Genomic DNA, 23,850 nt, shown 5'->3' on the forward strand with positions numbered 1-23,850 from the left:
TATATACATACAAACAGCTCTGAAATTCTTGCCTTTTTATTATTACTATTTTTACTTGATTCTTTCCTAGAATGAATACTGCTGATTTCACATTAGCTTGATAAGTTTCTGATTTTTCTTCTACATTAGAAGATGGAAGAAGAAGAGCATGAGGGGCACAGCTGAGGGAGAAGAGAGTGTACATGCAGCAGGAAGAACGATGAGAAGAAAACCAATGTAAAATTTAACTGGAGCCTGGAACTACTTGAAGTGCAATCAAAGCACAAATCAGGACAAAAGCAAAACAGCAACCAACCAACGGAAACACCACAGACCCAAGCTCTTCTCCATAGTGACAACTGGACAACAAGGAGCAACAGGTACAGATGTTTGCTTAGGGCATTCAGCTTAGACATTTACAAAGCACAACATCAAAGCCTCTGTCCTTGGAAGTTTGTGGCTGGCTTGATCTAGTGCTGGCAAGCGTTCCACTTTGAACCCCAGTGATCCCTCCCAAGCAGTGCTTCTATGATTCAATATGAAACAATTCTACAAAATCATTTTTAAAAGAATCTAAGAAATGGAGCTAAGAAACAGAAGACTGATTACTGTGCCACTAGAAGCAATTTTCTAGTACGTACTATAGATTCAACCCATATTCTTAAGACATGGACACTTACCTGAAAAACTGATCTCATCAAGTCTTTCCATATTTTAAAAACAGTATTGAATTGTCTGCTTTCCTCAGGCATCTGAGCCATGATGTCAGGAGAACTGAAAATTGGCTCCAAATAAAGCCAAGTAGCCTGAACCTTCAGCCATTCATCCAGGATGTCCTGCACTAACAACAGCTTTCCTTCCCATTCCCTGTGAAACAGTGTAAGTTCAAATGTACTAATTGATACTACCAGAACATTCCTCCCACACTGCTGAGACCCTTTTGGCAACTTGCATGTTCAGCAGGCCTAAGTTTTAATACTACAATGGAATATCACATTCATCTCGCTTGGTTTCCTGCATTAAAAAGTCCACACTTGTTTCTGCAACAGAATCATCTGTATGTATTTAAACTACATATTTTTTGTAAGGTTGATTGTAGGATTTCACAGACTAAATTAATCTAATAAGAAGACTAACAGTATCAGCAAATAAACAGAGCACGTACATTAGCACACAGTATGTATAGACAACTTCAGTTCAGAGAAACTGAATATTTAGTCTGGTTATTGGCATACACAAAAGCTCAGATTGCTATGTCTAATCGTGTGCTAAATGCAAAAGAAAGCCATGAAAGTAACATAATCTTGAAAATTAAGTCATAAACATGTAGATATTGTCCTAGGAAGTCATTTAGTGTTAATTAAAAGAATTCAAGTAATAAATAGCCAATATAAGGCACTTAAAGCATCACTTATTATTTCTGAATTCAAATTCCCAATGTGTATGTTGAACATTTTTGTGATAGACTCCATCTATATTATTGCACATCAATACATATACACAATTTTATTATTCAACAGTTATTCCATCGTCAGTCATTTATCAATTTTCTGAGTCTTTCAGTTTTTCTGCACTATTTACAATCATTAATAGCATAATTTGATAATTTTCACTATCTCACCAGTATCACAGACATGATATTATCAATTCTCTGATGTCATTAGTATTACTAATTCTCTGACACAGACAATTTGAAATAATTCTTTGTAAAAACAGCGCATCATTTTGCAATTGTCCTATCACTGGGCAGTGCAGATAGAAATATTTTAAAAGAGCATGCTGTTGAAATACGTACTGTACGAAATACACTAATTTTCTCAATAAGACCATCATACATGGGCTGCTGAGAATTCAGTAAAATGATATATATGAAAATATAACTACCTAATTCACCTATTTACCTGCTACAGATTCTAACCAAGAGCTATTCTTCCATGTATCTTCTCCACACCCTAAGTCCCTCTTTCATCTTCTAGGCACTGGCATTTGTATATCATGTATAGTGATCTTCCTTTTACTAAAGGTAGAGAAAAATGCAGCTTTCCAAGAGGAAAGTTGTTATACCAAAATTTTAACCAAGGAATTTGTAAAACTCTCAGGCAGGAATCCAGAATTCTACATGTTTGTTGGGCTATTGAGAAAGCAACTACTCTGTAATCATCTAGATCTCAACTACAGAAGTTATTGTTATACTTTGTACTATCACAAATTCCACTGATGAAAAAAAAGAAACTTTAAAAATTAAAATATAAAAAAAGATCATCCAAATTTGGATGAAACTACCATTGCGTGTTTACACTTTTCCTAAACACCGTTTATAGTTAAATAGGTAAAGACAACCATTTTACTTTAGCAAGGAACTATTCGCTAAATACTTTATACTACAATGCAATAGTAGTAAGAAAATTAGTACTTATCAGAATGTATGTGTATATATGTGTAAGTATGCATACATGTTTCTTACGTGCTGAAATCAGAAATTGCTTTTTTGGATGCTAAAGGGAGTTTGGAAGTACTTATAGAGCTAGATAATTGTAGCCAAACTTAAGATGAAAGATCTTATTCTTCCACAATACGGCTATGCTTGAGAAATTCATGAAGCAAGTAGAGGATTTATTGAAGACAAAAATCACATTAAAAACAGGGCTCAGAGATAAATGTACAGAATTTTTAACATGCTAAGCTAAATTTTGGACTTCAAGTTTCTGCATTAGCATGAAGAATACCTTCCATTCCTTCCCTGGAATTTGTCTTAATTTTTCTGCATCGCCTTTAAAAAAGGCTAACATTTTAAATTAACATTTTCACAGAATCACAGGATCACAGAATTTTAATGAACAGCTAAAAGATTCAGCAGCTTTAAAATTTATGTATAAAGGTTAATCTAGATTTTCTTAGTTCACAATCTTTCCTTCTTTAACTCAAATTTAAACTATTTGGTTAAACAAAAGCAATGTTACAATATCTGCTGCCTTCAGTACCAGAGCCATGTCAAATCTGTATTGTGGCCTCTCCAATGCATTGGCACTTTTAATCAGAAGTAAAAAGCATGCTTAAAAGTAAATAATGCTTTCTTTGACACAGACAAAAGCCTTAGCCCTTTAAGATGAGATTAATTCACTGCTTAAGTAGGACAAAAACAAGTGAAGGCCCTATACTCTTGATTAACCAGAATCTATCATTTCTTCTAGGCAAGATCACTTAGTGACTTTCTATTGGAAAATAAAACCAAAAGCTTACCTTATCCTCTTTTCATAATGCTTAATGAATTGAGAGCCTCTCATAGTCTGAGTTTTAACAATGTGATCATCCAGTAACAACTGAATATCATCTACTGATGACAAAATATGGGTTCCTGTTTCTCTGTAGGCAAGCAGAGTGAACTCCAATTTATCCCATTCAGAAATCATTTTTGTTAAAGCTTTCTCAAGTGAATATTCTTTGCTAGCTGTTTCACTGATCGTTTCAAATTGTTCTAGGAATGGTTCAAGGTGCAAATTTATGTAAGTCAAAAGATTTGAGTCCTCAGAAGGAGACAAAGGGAAACCAGCAATTTTTGACATTTCTTCCCAGTGCCTTTCTTGCAAGCCAGGACTGCATATCACCTGAATTAGAGGAATGTGGCACTTGAATTCTTCTACTTTTGATTTAACCTGCCGTGTTAGTGCTAAAGCACTTGGAGAATTGTGGAAAGTTTTTTCTAGCTTATACAATCCGTGCCAGTAGTTTCCTACATCTCCCTCTACTTTGTCTGGATCCACTTCCATAAATGACCCTTCTGTCCAGCTTTCGTGCTTTCTGTTGAATTCAACAATCATTTCATAGAGACGTAGATAAGGAGCAAGAACATTCCGGATTGTTTTGTGCTGAGGGTACTGAGACACTGGCCATCCAAATGACTCTTCTTCTGCATTAAATTGATCAATCTGTTGAGAGAGAATGGAAGTATGAAATATAAACCAAGCTCTACGTGCTATCAAGTCCTTGTCATGGGTATTAGAGATGTTGTCTATTATCTTCAACAAGCTTCAAACTATGTTTTGAGTTACTAAACTAGTCAATTATTCAACTGCTGCCACTGACTACAGTTAAAGCAATCCTTCTGATAGCTCAACGTTTATGCTTATCAATAGAGGAGTACAGCCAGAAATTTAAACAGTACCTGAACACTACTCTATAATTTGCATCAATACGGAGGTGATAACAGACAGGAGGTCAGAATTTATACTTTACAGAATATAGATCCATGCAAACCTACACAAACTTAATCCATTTTTCCTCTATGCCAAGTACTATACTGTTAAGATCATATAGCAACAACTAATTATGTACAGTAAATTTTGTTTAAATTGTAAATTGCGTTCAATGTTTCAGAGATGAATAAGGAACGATTTTGCTACATATCAGTAACTGCATTACTAATTAAACTCATTGCTCTGGAAACACAAATGCTAAACCTTACAATTCAAACTATCGGACTAGTTTAGACTACAACCTGTACCTTTTCAGCAGCAAGATCCAACTTTGTTTTTAGTGCTTGCGCCTTCTTCAAATATCTATTGACTTCTTGAACATCTCCAAATGTGCTAAGTTCTTCAACCTGCTTAAAATAGCTTTTCAGGTCCTCCACAAATTGTTCACGCCGTATCTAATCGAAGCATGTGAAGAAGAAAAAAAAAAATCATGATGAAGTTAATCTTCTGTATAAAGGAGGAATAACGAATAATTCTGATTTCACTATATTAGGATACTTCACACTTGCAGACATCCAGCATCCGGCATATGAAATCTTTAGTGTCTGTTCCACTCACATTATAGAATTTGACCTGAATCTTACTATTAGCTGCAGTGACTTACTGGGCTAAATGACAGAAGTTACTTTGGTTTCCCCTCTGCTATGCCATAGGATATAGTCAGACACAGAAATTTCAGCTGTGATGGACATAGCTGGTAGGCAAATAATACAAAGCTAAACTGAAGTAACCACAGATTAAAATGCAATAATAGGATTACCTTAATCAAATGACAGATAAAGCTAAACATTTTCATAAGACATAAGCGTATCTTGTCTTAAAGCCAGACAGTTCAAGGACAGATTTTTTCCTCATATATACCACTTACACATAGACCACAAACATGTCATAGCAGGTATCAGTAGTGGTCAATGTCTGCAACCAAGCATCAGACCATGCAAAGCAATAACCTGTTCCAAGGTAACACTGTGCATGCTGCACAGTTATTTGTATTACAAAAAAAAACTTCTTTGAACATACCTCATAAACACAGACACTCACTATCTCAAAATATTTACTGTCTAAGACAAAATGTTAATTACAGTAGGGAGCACAAGAAAGACAAAGCATAAGTTTACACAGGCAGTAACCCTGACACATCAGCAACTTAATAATTAGCAATCCTCATGGACATAACCTAGTACTCAGTGTAGTAAACTGTAATGTAAGAGTCTTATAATGGAATAAAGAATATAGCAGAGAAAAAAATATTTTTGAAAAAAATCAACAAACATGAATTAAGATGTGTTTATGTTATAAAATTGACGTTTGCCATTATGCTAACAGCAAAATCACACATAAATTAATACATTATTAGTATTATTGTTTTCTTGGACCTGTAACATAAATTTCATATACTGCAATTGACTCCAAAGGATCTTCTCGAGACATACACGTCTTTAAAGGAGCTATCTGAACTTTACTATTTCATATAGACAGCCTTCATCAACATCAGTGAAAATTCTGTAACCAAAGAGCTTTCAGAAAGCAAAATATGATGCGTGGCTTGTATTTTAAAGTTAACAATGTCTGAAATATGAATGACTGGAAAACAGACAAAAATTAGTTAGTATCAAGAATATTATGAAAAAATTATATTGAACACTTTTTTGCATATATGAGAAAATACAAGAGGTTATTCTATCCAATATTATTTCATGTTTTTTAAAATCAGTAACAGAAAGATTTTTTTAAATGTCATTACAAACCTTAAGACCATCTTGAAACTGTTCTGCTTTCTCCTCAATGATCTTTCTGTGCTCTTCAAAGGTATCTGGCATTCGTGCATACCACTGGAAAATGTTCCTGTTAAGTCGAATGTCTGCTGGCGAAAAGCTGACACACTCTATCAGGAAAGCAATACAATTTAAAGCATCCCCTAACTTCCGCTCCAATTCAAGCATGTCCTGTGTTTCCACTTTCTGTATACAAGCCTGAAAACAGAAATTAAAAGGAAAGATTAACGTATATAATTTAATGCAAAAAAACCCACAGTCAATAGTTAATCGTTCAAAACTAACTTTTTACTAGGAAAAAATAATAAATTTAGAAATACACGATACAAAAACTTGTTTACTTGGAGCAGCATGGTACTATCTGTTTCTACAGCACATAACATGTGAAGACAATTGCCTTACTAGATATTTTGTTGAACAAAACTCAGAAGAATGGTTGATACAGTATGCACAAATCTTGGGACCAATGAAAACCAATCCAGACAGCCTACTGTAAGTGCTGCAAATTTGGGCAAAATGCAGGATGCCAGCAACTTTAAAACAGCAAAACAAAGAAATAAAGACACACTTCAGAAAGGAAAGCACTGGATGGCCCAGTTAAGATTAGGTCTTCCCTGGAAGTAAGAATATAAAGAATATTGTCAGTTTACTGCACTGTTCATTATGACTGAAATAAAAATTACACTCTTCTTTCAAATCTCAAGAGTTGGCAATGAACTGTGCTGACACATGTAAGCATTCCATGCAGCACACTTAACAGAACTGTTAACACAGCCCAGTTTAAATGACAGTCTGTAATAATTGCTTTCTGAAAGCCTTTGGAAGAGCTGCATTAGTAATAATCTGGTCAATTTGACAGATCAATAACATAACAGCACGTATAAAAACTGATATCACAATTGAAGATAAAGAAAATCTTAATATGACATAATGTGAAATTACTGGAAACATTTTTAGGTAGGGATAAACTACCCACTTAATCTACACTTCTGCTCATTTTTAATAGCAGTCTTTATGTATCAGAATACACTGTTGTTTGTTAGGTCCGTACTAATCAATCTGTTAAAAGAATCCAAAAGAAGACTGAGACAGCCCTCCAGCAATTATATGGAATAACTGTTAGAGTTTGATGCTGGTTAAAATACTGGACGTTACATATAGGTATGGTAATTTGTGACTTTATTCTTCCAGCAGACACGTATAGTATCGTATGTATTCTAAAGGCACCATATTCTCAGCACAGATTTAAACTTCTAAACATTTTATTTTTTATTCAGAAAAAGATACTGCTCTTATATTCTATGTTTAGCTTCACCGTAAGCTCAAACCACTCAGACTCAAATTCAGCCAACCACTCAGGAACCCAAAATATTTTAAGCACACATCTACATTCTGCACATTTAATAACAAGCACATACATCAAAACTTGACTGAATAGCAACACACTAAGTCATGTTGTTTCAAATGCATATGCAAATACTTTGTAGAACTGAAGCCTGAATACATCAAAGCAACAGCAGAGTTTTGATTACAGAAGTGGTATTTGTAAGTGAGAAGACAGGATTTTAGCTATCAAACTGTAAACTCTAATCTACTAAATTTTAAATAATAATTCAACACGGTATGTAAAAAGAAAATTACTTCATACAACTTGCCAATTAGTGCTTTTTAAAGGTTTCTTGTCAAGAACTAAATACATACTTAAGCTCCTTACATCAGAGGTTTTGAGAGGTTTCTTTGATTAGTTTAGGATATTACAAATGCATTTTGAGTCTTCAACATCAAATTCAACTGCTTGAATTTAAATCAGAGGAACCAGGAAATGTTCACTGTTTTAATATACTATCTGTTGAGAAGCCTGAAGAACACAGGATCTAAATTTAATTATACTGGTATGTTGCACTGCAGAAATTGTTAGCTCCTTATACTACCTAGAGGGAGATATAAATAAAACAGTACACCTTCTCCAAGACAATATCTTTGAAATCTTTGCCTCACAAAAATCTGTGACTGAACTTCTCAGTTATACCTACATTATTAACTAAAACAGGATTGGCTCTTGGGCTCAACCAGAGTTCAGTCAGTGGCTGCACTTACTAAATCTGGCACTTAGCCTTGTTACATGTTACGTGATTAAACTGGGCCCATCAATCTAGCCTATCCAGATCCCCCTGCTAAGCCTTCCTAATATCAAACATATCAACAGCCCCACCTAATTTGGTATCTCCTGTGAGATTACTGAAGATGCACTAAAACTCCTCATCCAGACCAATAATGAAAACACTAAAAAAAACTGGCCCAAAGACTGAGCTCTAATAGATACCCCTGATTAAAAGCCACCAGATGACTGCAGAGACAAAAGACTGTTCTAAGTAGGCAGTTCAGTTGCAAGCATGATGATTCAATGAGGAAGAGTTTAGATGTTTCTAAAAGAGCCAGGCTATGGCATTTAGCCTCATGGCTAAAGATGACCTGTCCTTTTTAATTCTTTAACACAGATACAGCACCAGTGACTTCAAGAGGGTCAGAATCACACCCATCAACTGCATAACTTGTATATGCTACTACTCCAGGACAGAATAATAGTATTCACAGTTGTTTTTGCTTGGTCTCATTAAAAAGAAGGAGTACCTTAAGTTCCATTAGCTCTTGTGTACTAGATGGAGTACTAAGGGCTTTTTCTGATATTCTCTCGAATTCATCACATAGTCTGAAAAACAAACAATTTGGCAAGTTTGTTTTGTTTTAGTCATGCTTAGACAAATCACATACATTTGTAACAGCAAAAAATAAATTATCATATGCTGTAAGTTTTATGAAGTTTAGCACTGGAAGCAAAACTAAACGTATTTCAAAATACATTTTCAGTTTGAGTTACCTCACACTTAGATCTTGATGATCCTTGAGCATTTTGGCAATAATTTTTTCACAAATATTATCTGCTCGCTTTGCCAAAGCATTTGTTAATTCATCACAATGCAGTTCAAACATTCCTAGACGGAAATACTGCAATACAAATTTAAGTTACCCAAATGTTGAACAACTTTTACCTATAATCATTCACTATCTTAAAAACAACATCAAGGCCCTCATCTAAGATTTCACTTAGGCCAAAAAGGGGTCTTAAAACTTTACAGTGAAGAAGAGAAAAAATACATACTTATAACTTTTCTTCTCCCTGTGCATATCAAAATGTAACTAAATCTTACTTCCACCACTTTTTATCTTGACAATCTACTGCCTCATGCAGGAAGGGCATCTATTCTCTGTAAGAAGGCAGCAGCGGTTGTTGACTGGTGACATTACAGAGTTTGAGGTACATCTAAAAAGCACCAATCTCTTAGAAACATGTAGACGTGTGGTACTGTTCAGGATTAAAACAAGGGGCCTCTGCCTCCCAGTGAATCTCAGAATCCAGTGATTTCTTTAAATGGGGCAAGTGAGCTTGAATTCCAGACACAGGAGCCCTTACGACTAGTAACTACTTGTTTCTCCAGAAGTTTGCACTGAATGCTAGAAACAATTTACAGAAAATCACTTAAAACTTCAAGCTCTTTTTCAGAATGTGAGAATAAAGAATTCTTACCACAGAACATCGTTATAAATACAAAAAGAAGAGGATCACATTATGGATCACCTCATGTATTTAGATGCTTGGAAGAAATTTTGGTGTGACCAGATCCAACAACCTTTTGTAATTTCAAATCTGGAAGGAGCATACTGTGAGAACCTTCACAAGTCCCCCAATGAATATCTACTGGGATGCTCCAAAAGTAATGCCTCCTGCCCTATTACACTGGCCCACAACATCAGAGGGAAATATTGGTGGGAATGTTCAGTGTCTACTGTCATACTACCAATATCTCGTTACATGTTGTTGCCAAGTGACAGATGTCAGCAGAGGGGAGTTTGTGACAAAATGGCGTCTGAAGCAAAGGTATGCGTCTGAATTCCTCCATGTGGAAAAAAAATGGCACCCACTGACATTCATCAATGATTGCTTAACATTTATGGAAACCTAACAGTGGATGTTGACACAGGAAGGTGCTGGATGGTGCATTTTAGTAGTGGCAACAGCAACAATGGGTCACTCAGTTTTTCCACAAATACAGTAATCAGGCTCTTGTTCATCACTGGTTTAAAAGCATTGCCAATGGTGGCAATTGTTGAAAAAAAGTGTTTTGAATTTACTTCTTTTGTATTTTGGAATTTTCTCTATCAGATAGCATTACTCTGCTCTTTTTATCTGTTGCTTCCATGGAAATAAATATGAGGCATTATTTTTGAAAGGACCTACGCAGTCCTGTCCAAAGCAAGGCAAATCCAACCCAGAAATGCTTTTAAAAAAAATGCTTATTTTTCTGAGAAATTAATTTTATTTCACTTATCTCACAGTTAATTATTATCAATTTTGACTAACAGTGTTCTCAGAGAAAAAAAATCAACACTAAAATTAGGAATATTTTTATAATTTACCTTTCTAGAAGTATATTTTAATTCCTCACTGAGTTTCTTATACTTTATAATTTCTCCTTTCATTTCTTCAAAAGTATGCTGCTCAGTCAGGAACTGATCAGTATCTTGTTCAGCTTGTTTGTTTATCAGGAGGCTGTACTTATCATAAACCTTGACATGTTCCACAGGTGCAGCACTTTCTTTGATAATTTCTTCTCTGATCGTTCTCTTATGTTCATCCAAGATCTCATCAAGGATTACAGGTTTCAGGACAGCTGATGGGGACTCGCCTTTTGGCTTTGGAAAAAAAAATAGAGAAATAAGATAAATGAATAAATAAATAACAATCAGAAGGACACCACATTTTCAATTTACACTTATTTCTGTAGATCAGTTATACTATGGAAGATTAACAGGATAAAAAAAAAAAGTTAAATTCTACTTCAATTTTCTTCTAATTAAAGTTTGATTCCAATTATTATTATTATTATTATTATTATTATTTTTAATACACAATTATTTACATACAACTACTAATTTTTTGAAGCCTAGGTTATGGAAGTTTATCTCCAGTAAGTGAAGAATAAGAACTCTTCATTCAGGAACTCAGAATTCTAAGTAAAAGTCCATTCCAAATAAACTCATCAATAATTTTAGTCTACACTGTCTTTATTTTTCCTGAATGACCAGCAATTCAATCTTGCTATCCGCCAATGATTTTGTAACATTAGAAATGTGGAAAGCACTTTCCTGCAACCCCCCAGATGCTATTAAACCTTGCTCTTGTGCATTTATACGTGCCTGAGATGCTTCTTTTCATTTGTCTTTTTAAAGGTTATTGATTAGTGTTTTTATAAATAGTAGTACAGCTATTCAAGTTTCTGGCAAAACAGAAACTGCTTTAAAATTACAGTTTAGATTTTTTAAAGGACAGTCTATTCAAAAGATTCTATGTTTACAATGACAGTATCATTTCCAGTGTCAAAATGAAGGCCTTTTATCAGAATCCTGCAGAAATTTTGTTTGCGGTATAAAATACATTTGTAGTAGCTACTATAGAAAATAGAAGAGAGGAAAATAGCTGATGATTTTTTATTTGCATGGAGAACAGTAACTGGGTCTTACCATACAAAAAAGATGACTTCAGAAAGTTCAAAATATCACCAAAGCATATTAATGTGTTACTGCGTGGTCTGACATTAGGACTATTCATTAAAATACTCAGGAACTAAATGAAGAAATAATGAGAAAACTAAAACCATGAGTATTGTAATTTCTTACCAATTTAGAAAATAATTTGGTCTCAACTCTTGGTATATCACTGACAGCATTAACCATCACAGCATAAACATTCAGTAATACATCCTCATAGTCATTAAAGTCAGGTTCAAATTTAATACAGTCATTCACAAGTGTTGCCTTCAGGATGAAACCTGGGTGTTCGTAGGCTCGAACTGACTTCTAGCATGAAAAAAATAAAAAATAAAGAAAAGATTATTTAATCTAAATAATGCAAAAAATGTCAAAGGATCATTAGGAATTACTCAGGACTTTAACTGCAAATTACAATTACTAATTCTACCAAAAAATACCAGTGCAAATACGAAGTGTGTCTCTGATAATAAATAACAGTTTTATATGAATTTTAAGATGAATTACAAGATTGTTTTTAGTTGACATAAGAAGTATCTTCTATACACCAACCAACAAATATAAAGTTGTTTGCACAAACTGATGCAGAGTAGTATTATAGCAGCAGCCCTCACAAATATAGGAATATACAAATACAGGTACAGCAGTACACATCCATCATCTACCCCAGTCACTCTGGAACTGTTTTCGTTTTAAAAAAAAAGAAAAAAAAAGTATCATTTCTAATTTTATTTACTAAACAAGAACCTGATTGGGGAAGGAAAAAAAAAAAACACACCTAGTCTCAGAAACACTGTGAGCTATATTTGCAGTATATGGTGTAGTCTCTTTTGCAGTACAGATTCCTATGTATCCCAATACAAAAAGTTTTGTATGCTTTTGCCCCTGGTGGCACCATTTGATTTTATATGGTAACTTTAATCTGGATCAGGCATCTTTTAACTTTTCTGTATCTCTGATATCTTCTAACTATAATAAATTTTCATTAGGAGACATAAGAAAGCATTTAATCACCATTATGTAGCCTGAATAATGAATAATCACTCAGACACAGAACATCAGAGATTATACACATATTTCTAACAACAACAGGAAACAGCACTGTGGACGTCAAATCTCACCTAACTCAGAAGTATACAAAGCAAGTTGGGGAAGGAGTAGGAAAGAAATCATACACTCTGTTTTAATAGTATGATTCCTTACTTAGATTCTCTGCATATTTTTTCATATTATTTCATTCATTTCATATTATTATTTCATTATTCAGTATCTTCTGGAGCTAGAGATTCTTTGGATATTTGAGAGCAAGGATGTACTAGTGGAAAGCTGAGCAAAGACTCAGTTGCACTACAAAACATAAAATTCAAGGAGAAATGTTTATCTCCACAATAGACACTGTGTAAGTCCAAAAGTGAAACTCTTCTTGCTTCCCCCCTTCTCGCCCCCAAACCACAGAAGACATGTCTACTGACAGTAGAGAGAAGATAAGCCTTCAATACAGATGGGGATTACAGGGAGGTAGCACCAGAATACTGAGCAAGAATAGTTTCACTTTTGGTCTTGCACAATGTCTCTGGCACTTATATCACAGGATTTCTGCTTTAAACCTAACTAACTGCAGCATGTTCCTGTACATTACAGATTTAAAATGCTAATACTTCCCTTCTGACGTAAGTTATTGTGGTTTTTTAACTCTATTTAATAAACAACGCATACCTACAATACTGCATCTTTCTTCCTCAAGAAAGCAACTGAGACCAGAGTTCATATTTTGTTTTCTTTCCTAAGTAAAATCAACGGGAAACAAACTGTAGATACAAGGATAAGCAGTGCTGCTAGTAGAGGCATGAAAGAGTACTTACTGCTGGTTGAACAATTAAATCTGTAAAGTCCTGAATTGATTGTAAAAGTAATTGTTGCAGCTGACGAGTCATTAAAGTGGCAGCACATCTGAAGAATGCCTCTAATTTAGCAGTGCTGGCATTGCTGGGTATTTGCTTTTTTTTATTACCTTGGTAAAAGATTTTCTGCACTTCTGGAAGCCACCTAAGGAGAATACAATATTTCTCTTAGTTCTTCAAGTGATTAGTATTAATGAACCTATAGTTTTAAAGTAATTGTTGAATGCTTACAATACGTGCATGAACAAAGAATGCTGCAGGTATACTTGGGAAACTGTAACATAATTACCTTATACAGTAGTACCTTTAAATTCAAAGGAATTACATATCTGAAAATGTTATCTACTACTATGAAACCATATTTAAAATAAAAAGTACCATGACAGACAAAAACACCTGCTTGCACTAGTCTCCTATTTCTCAAGTCAACAGAAAGACCTCATAGGCAGCATACTTAAGTCCCAGAGACTACACAGTTCCTTATCCATCTTTGTAACCTTAGTAGATTTTAGATGTCAAAGTTTTCCATAGGGAATTCTGCCGTACCATTCTTAGCCAAAATTGTGTAAACCTGGCTCTAGCACTGGAGAGAAATAGGAAAGATGAAAACACAAAAGTGTGCAGCCTTACAACTGTTTATGAGGTGGACAGTGATAGGACAAGGGGAAAGTTTTAAACTAAGACTGGGGAGGTTTAGGTTAGACATTAGGAGGCAGTTTTTCACACAGAGCATGGTGATGCACTGAAACAGGCTGCCCAAGGAGGTTATGGATGCCCTATCTCTAGAGGCATTCAAGGAGAGGCTGGGTATGGCTCTGGGCAGCCTGGTCTAGTGGCTGGAAACTCTGCACATAGCAGGGGGGTTGAAACTAGATGATCGTTGTGGTCCTTTTCAGCCCAGCCCACTGTTGATTCTTCAGTTAAGAACACAAAGACATTTTCAGAATGTTGGAAAGAAACAGAAATGAAAATAGTTGAGGCAGTTACTAACACAATTATAGACCAACTGAAATAAAAACTCTCCATACCATGAAAAAAAATAACTGACAAACAAACAAGAATAGTAAATCTAGTAAATACAACAGCTGTTCTTCTTAATTTAAATCTAGAATAGTAAAAAAAGCAGTAGTAAAAAACTGCAGGAAGCAATCACTGGGGGTTGGTTGGATGACTTCCTGAGGTCCCTTCCAACCCCTCCAATACTGTGATTACTGAATAAAGATCAGATGTATACAAACAATACAACACAGCTACAAATATCTAAAAAAGACCTAGTAATTACAATGCTTCTACTTCAGCATATTAAGCACAACAAGAAAACTGTCCTTCTTTCAGAAATACTGCTAGATGGATATACAAATATTATGCTGTTCAAACACTTTGTTTTTCAAAAACTCTCTTATATTCTGATGTCAATGGATGTCATTAATAAAATATTCTTTAGATGACACTGGTTTAAAAAAATGGTTAAAAAGTGAAAACATACAAACTGAAATACCAAACTCATTAACAGAAGTTCTACACAGGTATCGTTATTAACCTAACATTAGGATAATCTCAATTACTCCTATCCATAGGAGGCACTTTCTTTCTTTGAAGTAGGGATGGAGCAAGTCATATTACACAAAAATTCCATCATAATTTACTTTTTTAAATGTCATAAATTATTGCTAGTAGAAGCACTACTTTTTCAATGTACCTCTTCAGAATTCAGTACTATAGCTGTTTTAAATGGCCTGAAAACAGGGTGGAAAAAAAACAGGGAAACTTTAAAAAGCAGACTAATCTGAAATAGCTCCAACAATTCTTTGAAGAATGACAAGGGAGTCCTCAAAATAAAAGAAGCTTTTCTCAAAATAGACTAAAATACTGATCCTGTCCCACTGATTATCCAGTTCTCAATGAATCTGTGCCCTACAGGAGATAAAAAGCAAAACACAACATACCAGAATTCAGAACAAGAAAACAACACAAATCACAGTAAGCTCAACATGTACAAAAATATTTTCATTCACTGGCCTCAAAGCATTTCCAAACACTGCATTTCTTTCTTTAATATGTATTATTAAAATTGGTCATTTCTTCCCTCTCTGAAAAGTCCAGAATTTCAAAAACACCCAAAGAAAAAGATCTCCCTATAACTTAAAATACATGGATACACTGGATCATACTTCCTAGATAGAACAGCTTTGGATTTTCCAATTTCCTGGATGACTTGAACCTGGAAAGATGCAAGTTCCTCAGCTTCCTGTTTATTGTGAAACAGTTCTGTATCAAGAAGGCGTAAGTTTCTGAAACAGAATATAACATGAATATTTTAAAAGTATATTCACAGTACCTTATTATTTTCTTATTTCCATAAAACTTTATTTCATATTTCAAATGTTATTTATTTTAAACATTTTATTTTCAGAAACACCAAATGTAAGTACTTCACCACTTTCTGTATACATTATCTTAAATGGAGATAATAATTACTGCATTTGAGTGTATTAATTAGTATTTTCAGAGTTGGAGTCCACGCATATATTTGATCCCATACTGCATATGAGATCAAACATTGAAACTAAGTGTTTTAAACAGCGACCTTCCCAAAGACTTGGTGGATTTTTACAGATATTATGAAACAATGCAGAAATAAAGATAATTATCTACACCAGGCTTGGAAATAATTTTCAGTATTCCTATTCCTTAAATAAATAATTTAATATTGTCTGTTCATTAGCAGATACAACGAAAACAAAAAAAAAAAACACCCCTGACAAGTCATTACAGCACTTGAGAGGTCAATTCATTGCCTTTTTCATCACCAGTCAAGAAACAAGCAAGCAGTTTGAGCTGCTCTGGAAAGACAGATTGTTTTGAATATTCATGACTTAAAAAAAAAAAATAGAAAAAGCTAAAATGACTATTTCAAAAATGGAAGTCTTCTTCAGACTTGTCAGAAGCAGGAAAGTTGCCAATCTCTAAGATAACAAAGAGAAAAAAAGAGGGGGAAAAATTAAAAAACAAAACCAAGAAGAAAAAAGGACTTAGAGAACGTAAGATTTCTAGCAGCTCCATTCTGGATCCTCTGTACAATGGCCATGATGGCATAAATTGTAGTTTCAGTAGAACAGTTATAGAAACAAAATGACAGACAATCACAAATTACCAGGTCCAGATGGTATTTCATCCAAATATAAAACTAACAATTTAACTTCCATTTGCAGTTTCTTGCTTATTAATGCCTAAATACAAGAGGAAATAAGATGGCAAAGGTGACTTTTTTTTTTCTTAAATCATTCCCTATGATTTCTGGGGAAGTACAGATAAGAAAGCTTGACCTGTACCCACGAAAAGTTGGCAGAAACTCTTCAAAGTATAAAGTCAGAGAACATACAAACAAATACAGTGTATTTGGGAAAATGGTGTTTGAACAAAGCCATAATGTTCACAATCTGTGTTCTGATGTAGATATTGTAGCTGTCCCAGATTCAGGAAGGCAACCTGGAAACCTTAAGATATCACCATCTACTATTTCCTTACCTAGATTTTGAAATCACTGAGCATCTGAAAAACTAAGAAATACTGACAACACTTACTTAAATGAAGTTTCCCATAGCTTCAGAACAGCTAGCATTGAAGGATTTATTGCATGCAAGTTTTCTTTTATGTAACTGTACGCTGACATAAAAGACTTTTTCCAAGGTTTTGGGACTACTTCTATTCTAAAAAGCAAAACAAAACACAAACACATAGGGGGAAAAAAAAAAACAAGACAAGAAACACAGTACGATGGACACAGCTGTTCTAAAAACCAAATATTTATATATCTGCATTAAAATAATTGTTTTCCATCCCAGAAAGCTTATATAAATAGCTTAAGTAGCTGAGGAGATAAATCTGGTTTTCTACTCATTATTTAGGTATTAAAAATACTGTCTTCAAATATTGGTCAATATATATTAAAAAGAGAAAAAGAGAATTATTGGTCTTAGGACTTTTAAGAGATCTGTAGCCTATTTATGGTCCCTTATATTAAGAATCTAATAAAATCATCATACATATATACGTAATCAACTAATGAATACATAATTTTCTGTAGTACATTTTTGTTTACACATAATATTCAACTGGTCAACATTCATGACGAGTTTTTATAAATCCACCTGGTCTGCTTTCAAATTTTTCAGAACATAAATCTTCTTCAGTGGGCTTTTTTAATATATTTATAGGGTGGATTTTTTTCTTTAAAAACTCATACAGGGTCATTTGCCATTTTATACAGACAACTAAATTCTATTATTAAAATACTGAGTATTGCAATTGAAGAAATAGACATTGCAACCTTTACTATCTTTGCTTTAACTTAAATTATACGCTTGTAACTACAGTTTTTTACAGAATGAACTGCACAATCTCATTCAGGAATCAACCACAGAACTACTCAGTTTTGCACAGATAAAAACATAACTTATGTCTCCTCGACTGCTTGTAACTGTTTCATATCTCTCTGAATTTCTTACAGTGATCTCACAAAATAGAATATAATACTTTCACCTGCCTCAGATCTACTTTTCACCAAATCTCAGATTGATGAGGAGTTTCCAAGCAAAAGAAAACGTTATGTAGGTATGTGAGTACATAGACTCCACCTCAGAGAACTATGGATCTACATGAACAACTTTCACTTCCTCTTTAAGTGGTTTCTGAATATTCACATTGTGAAATAACCTTCTAATGATAATGTCTTGAAAGGATGGTAGCAATGAAGTCATAATTAGAATCTAAAATGCTGCTTTGCCATACTGAACTTCAAGCATAGACAACAAATCTCAGATCAGAAGTATTTCCTAAATCTGCATGTGAAACTAGGTAAATTGCACAAACAAGGAACTGGTAATTCTGGTATAAAACTTTTATCCATTTCTCAATGAATTCGTATCCTATAGGAGATTAAAAAAAAAAAAAATTTGGCTTTAGGAAGTTAAAAAACCTTGCTGAATTTCCACATCTATCTGACATATTTTTCTAGAAGAAAATTTCATATTTCAAGTACAGTTAATGAAATAAAATCATTTTGCCAGTGACTGTTGTAGTAGGACAATGTTATACTTTGGGTTTAGTATGCAAGCATACGAAATAAGCTTATATGAAAACTACCGCAATGTCCCACAAAATGACAGTTCCTAGTAGGCATGGAAGATCTACAGTCAGAAACTGTAGGATGGACTTTTATCGGGGGATAATATAACTGTTTCATTACACATTATTTCTCTTTTCAATATGAAAATTGTCTCAGTAAAATCTGTCACAACCACCCTCCTATATACTTTAATGCCTTTGGTATTTGAAAGCATATACCTCAAAACACAAGAATTTGCCCTTCTGTATCTTATTTTCAAATGCTGTGAGATTAAATGTAGGACTTCTTACCAGTTAAACACTGCAAAACAAAACTAATTCCAAGCAATTATTCATGGTAGACACATTTTTTCCAAGGAAGCTGTATAAGCATTAATTGAGATAATTAATAACTAAAATATGTTTACTTTTACTGTTTTGTGCAGTGCTCAAGCTAACAATGAGTAAAACTACCTAAGATTATTCATTACACATGTTATTGTACAACACTGCTCTCCATGTCTATTTGAATAAATATATGTTCTTACTCTGCACGATGAGGTAAAAGACAATCTTTCTTCTTGTCTTCATCTTTTTCTCTGGTGTCTCTTAAGACAAAGTCAACTAAGAAAGGTGTTTAAAAATAAAAAGAAAAAAGTGAAAACAAAAAGTGAAAAAAAAATTAAAAAATAAGCTTAGCAAAGAAATAAAGATAAACAAAATGTCCAAATGGACAACTCATTGACATAAATGGTTTTACCTGGAAATACATGAAATTTAGTAGAAAGCTATACAATTAAACAGGGGTTTAGAAAAAAGTATCTTTTTAAATTGTTGAAAGATGAAAAACACTGAGTAATAATACCTTTTAATATTACAAGGGTAAGAACACCACCATATTCTTTTCATTAAAGTCCTCATCTACCATGAAGCAGAGAGCTTTACGGTAGCTCTCTTGCTTTTGGTAGCTCTCAGCACTGAGCAGCACTCGATGACAAAAACACTTTTGAGTATTATCAACTTAGGATAAAACTAGTAAATATTAGAAATCTACCTATAGCCTTCTTTACACTCAGAAAATAGTCTTCTTTCATTTCATCGGTCAGTGAACGTATGCTTTCATCAAATGATTTCAAATGCTGTGGAATTAAAACTAAAACGTGATCTAACCAGGCTTCATCCAGTGGGGCTACATTTGCTGTATCAATTCCATGGCGAATGTAATAGTAGTATTTCTGCAGGATAGAAGGACGCATTGGTTAAGTTCAGTACTAGATAGTAATTACTAGCGCGGGTTTCAGTCAAACATGGGCTTATTTAGTAAAAATAAATGTAATTAGTGTCAACTGCTTTTTTTGTTTTCATAATTCTGTCACTGTATCAATCATCTTGTCTATATTTACAATAAATAACTGGCACTGTTTTAATATTCTTGAAAATAGCCTTTACCTACCACAATATCCTTCTCTATTGCTGTAGAGGAATCCGCTCTTCGAGACTGGGATTCATTAAGGTATTCTTTAGTAATGTCTTCCTGCCTGAAATAAAAACAAAACAAACAAACAAGTCTGCATCACATTCTTCAGATACATTTCAGTGGCATAAGCAGTCTATAGCCATCAAATATGCCAGCTATGAATAAGCAGCACAAAACAAATGTGACTGGCGAAACTTTACAAAAAACACAAAACATTATGATTCAAAAAGAACACGGCAGCACGAACCAAGTTTGTAAACAACCTGCTAAGACTCAGATTTTAAAGTCAGCGATACAGTTCATTGTCATATACATATTTTCTTTTGATTGTAATCTTCAAATTTTTGAAATGACTAAAAAAAATTGGTCCATCTATCAACAGGAGAAAGTACATTTTTCAAACATCATTAAACTCACAATAAAATGTTAACAAGAGCACTTCTGAAACGTTCCTGGCTTTTTTTCAGATGACTGCTGCTCTGCAGTTCAGAAGTTGATGGCTCAGCTTCATTATCTCTAGAATCTTGTATCTTAAGTCTCTTGCATCTTGCCTTCAAATATTCTCCTTGCAGAAAAGCACATTTTGAAATTAAGTTTTAAAAACAGTTCAAAATGCATGACGCATTTCCTTATGTTTCTGAAAGATTTTCTTTAGTAATACCAACTACTGTTAACCTTACCAGATGGGTACTCATTTTTTACAGAAAACTCATCTGGCTCATCATCTTCCCACTCTTTACTCAGGCGGAATGAAGGACAAGTCTGCTGCCATGGTTGATGAGACCTTTCCTGGAATAAATATTTTGTGTTTTAGTTTTACACTAGTTGCAGGTGCTAGTAGCACTTCAAGATATTTTAAATACAAATAAATAAATAAATACATAACTTAGTATATAGCAGGAACAAGGCAGCATAAAAATCATACAGTAAACTATTACCTACATGTTGCCCTCAACTTCAAAATATCCAGCCCAGTAGAGATAAGCACACTAAACTTACACGCAAATATTTGTGTACACTCTAGTTTTATACTTTAAACATCTACAGATTTGTTCAAATATTCTACTTTCAATGTTTTGAAAATACTGAAACATATTTCCAAATACTTAAATGTGAATAATACAAGTACATAATGCAGAGAACATGCACATATTACACTTCAATATGTTCTGAAATCTTTATATAACTCTGCCATGTACATATTTGAAAATGAAAACTTACAAAAAATCCAACAAAACTACCTGAGGTAGCTGTGGTATTAAGCTTGCTGCTCCTTTTGCAAACTTCCCTTTGACACTTGGAACGGCCTTAGGAAAAATCACAAATATTTTAATTACTACTAATATTAGACTTCCAGACAAACTTCTAAAGCAGCTATAAATCTGTTTTCATCTCTGATCCATAGTTGCTCTGGGAGTTATGCCTCCCATTTATGTCAATGGAAACTACACCAGACACAAAGAATATGATAACACTACTTGATAGAAGAAATTCTCAACTACAGAACAGTATTTTCCAACAGAGTCACCACTATTAGCTTTGCATTTTCACCAGCAATGAACAAGAGCCTGCATGCAGTGTTATAAAAACCAGTACCCGTGGAGGTGACCCACTGTCACTGTCACCACTGCTGAAACACATCACCCAACACTATTTGGTCTCCATAAATGTTCAGCAAGCATTAATGAATGTCAATGGGTGCCATTTTTTCTGCATGGAAGAATTTACTTCCACCTTTGCTTCATATGCACTTTCATGTCAGACGCCATTTTGTCAGACTGTCCCTCTGATGTGCAGCAACAATGTGGGTACTGGTGGGGAGGTTCAACCTCTGCAGCCATACCACCAAGATTCACTTCTGACATTGTGGGCCAACATAATAAAATATTAGGCATTACTCTCAGAGCAGCACTCATACAATAATTTTTGTAAGCACAACCATGTCACTTCTCCAACGATTTCTAGCGTGTTTCCATGTAAAATTTAACTTTCCCAAATACCATTTACAAATCACAGCCTGGAAAAATCCATTTTATGCTGGAAGCATTTGAAGTATATTTTTGCCAACACAAACATTAAAGAATTAAAAGATACCAGGAGATAGTGTAAACGTACAGTTAGGTTTTTCATTCAGGTTCATCAGTTAGCACATATTGGTCCTTTATCCTAACCCATAAGCTTCCATTAAAGACTGCCCAGTACTCTCTGCCCTTCCTCAAGGCTGACCCCTCAGCATGAGACAGAAATGGAATGGCTGTCCCTCTGACAGTGCCCAGATTCCCAAATAACGTGTTTTTAGCACAGTACCTCACTGTGAGCAAACAAGGCAAACTAGCTTGTACAGTTATTTAAAACAGGCAAACATAAGCACCTTTGGCTGCTCCTCCATTTGTCCTCTGTCTCAGCCTGGCACCAGTGCCCAGCATCACACACACCACCTCTCTTCATACAGCTGCACTTGCAGTGAAGTAATGCTACATCTATGCCACAGCTGTCCTTGTTGTGCTTTATTTCTTATGCAAGGATTGTAGAGTGGAAAAAAGCTGCAGAAGTTTGTACAAGCACACCTGAGCCACCCTTCCACAAGTCACCCTGCAGCGCAGCTGCTGTGCTATAGGACACTCAAATTTTAGACACACTATTACACGAATTGTAGTGATTCACATGCAAGTCAGAAAGTCCAAAATCCAAAGAAAATCTCCATCAAAATTCAGGAATTTGAGTGATAAAGATGTGGCACTCAGGAACATGGTTAGTGGGTATGGTGGAGATGGGTCGATGGTTGGATTGGATGATTTTAGACATCTTCTCCAACCTTAATAATTATAGGACACTGTTCTCCATGGAACAGTTTCCTGCCTACATTCCATGCTCCAGCCTCCTAACTATTCCATGATCTACTGGATCCTGATTTGTCAGCAGCTTTCTTACTGCTGGACCTGAGCCAGTCACTTCAGTTGGTTCTGAACCTTGAGTATATACATGCTCTTCATTCTTTACATAAGACGACTGATACTTAGAACTACACTAGCACCAATGCTCTTTAATATCCTCATCAAACACATTGACAGTGGGATAGAGAGCACCCTCAGCATTTTTAATGACACCAAACTGTGGTCAACACACCTGAGAGATGCAGTAATGTCCAGAGAAACCTAGATAGGCTCCAGCATGAACTCATGGGGTTCAACAATGTTGTCCTGCGTCATGGCAACCCTTACCATCAATGCAAGCTGGGAGACCAAAGGACTGAGCACAGCCCTTCTGAAAAGGACCTGGTAGTAAAGATGGATAGGAAGCTGAACATGAGCCAGCAACATTTGCAGCCCAGAAAGCAAACTGTATCCTGAGCTGCATCAAAAGCAGCATGATCAGGAAGTCAAGGGATCCTGTCCCTCTACTCTACTCTGCACTAGTGAGACCTCACCTGGAGTGGTATGTCCAAGTGTGGAGTCCTCAGTACAGCAGAGACATGGACACGTTAGAGTGTGACCAGAGAAGGGCTACAGAACACCTTTCCTACCAAAGCAGACTGAGAGAGCAGGGGCTGCTTAGCCCAGAGAAGGCTCTGGGAAGACCTGATGGCAGCCTTTCGGTATCTAAAGGAGGGCTATAGGAAGGAAGGGGCAGACTCTTTAGCAAGATCTGTTGTGATAAGACAGGGAAGATAAGAGTGGTGAGGCACTAGAAGATATATATATAGAGAGAGATATATATAGATATATATATATAATTATTATTATTATTTTTTT

At 34.8% G+C, this 23,850-nt stretch overlaps 1 protein-coding gene across 1 annotated transcript in view; it reads right to left on the bottom strand.

Annotated features, from left to right (window-relative positions):
* The window catches only part of LOC100546353 (dynein heavy chain 7, axonemal), a 98,356-nt gene that overhangs the window by 73,897 nt on the left and 609 nt on the right, over positions 1-23,850 (bottom strand). Inside the window, 17 exon segments of the mRNA XM_031554142.1 lie at positions 660-846; positions 3,220-3,905; positions 4,481-4,627; positions 5,981-6,205; positions 8,639-8,717; positions 8,886-9,013; positions 10,484-10,759; positions 11,744-11,923; positions 13,477-13,660; positions 15,687-15,806; positions 17,100-17,225; positions 19,170-19,245; positions 19,676-19,856; positions 20,075-20,159; positions 20,516-20,663; positions 20,779-20,887; positions 21,340-21,405. Coding sequence (XP_031410002.1) covers positions 660-846; positions 3,220-3,905; positions 4,481-4,627; positions 5,981-6,205; positions 8,639-8,717; positions 8,886-9,013; positions 10,484-10,759; positions 11,744-11,923; positions 13,477-13,660; positions 15,687-15,806; positions 17,100-17,225; positions 19,170-19,245; positions 19,676-19,856; positions 20,075-20,159; positions 20,516-20,663; positions 20,779-20,887; positions 21,340-21,405 — 3,003 coding nt within the window.

The sequence above is a fragment of the Meleagris gallopavo genome, chromosome 7, assembly GCF_000146605.3.
Source record: "Meleagris gallopavo isolate NT-WF06-2002-E0010 breed Aviagen turkey brand Nicholas breeding stock chromosome 7, Turkey_5.1, whole genome shotgun sequence".
NCBI classification, from domain to species: domain Eukaryota; kingdom Metazoa; phylum Chordata; class Aves; order Galliformes; family Phasianidae; genus Meleagris; species Meleagris gallopavo.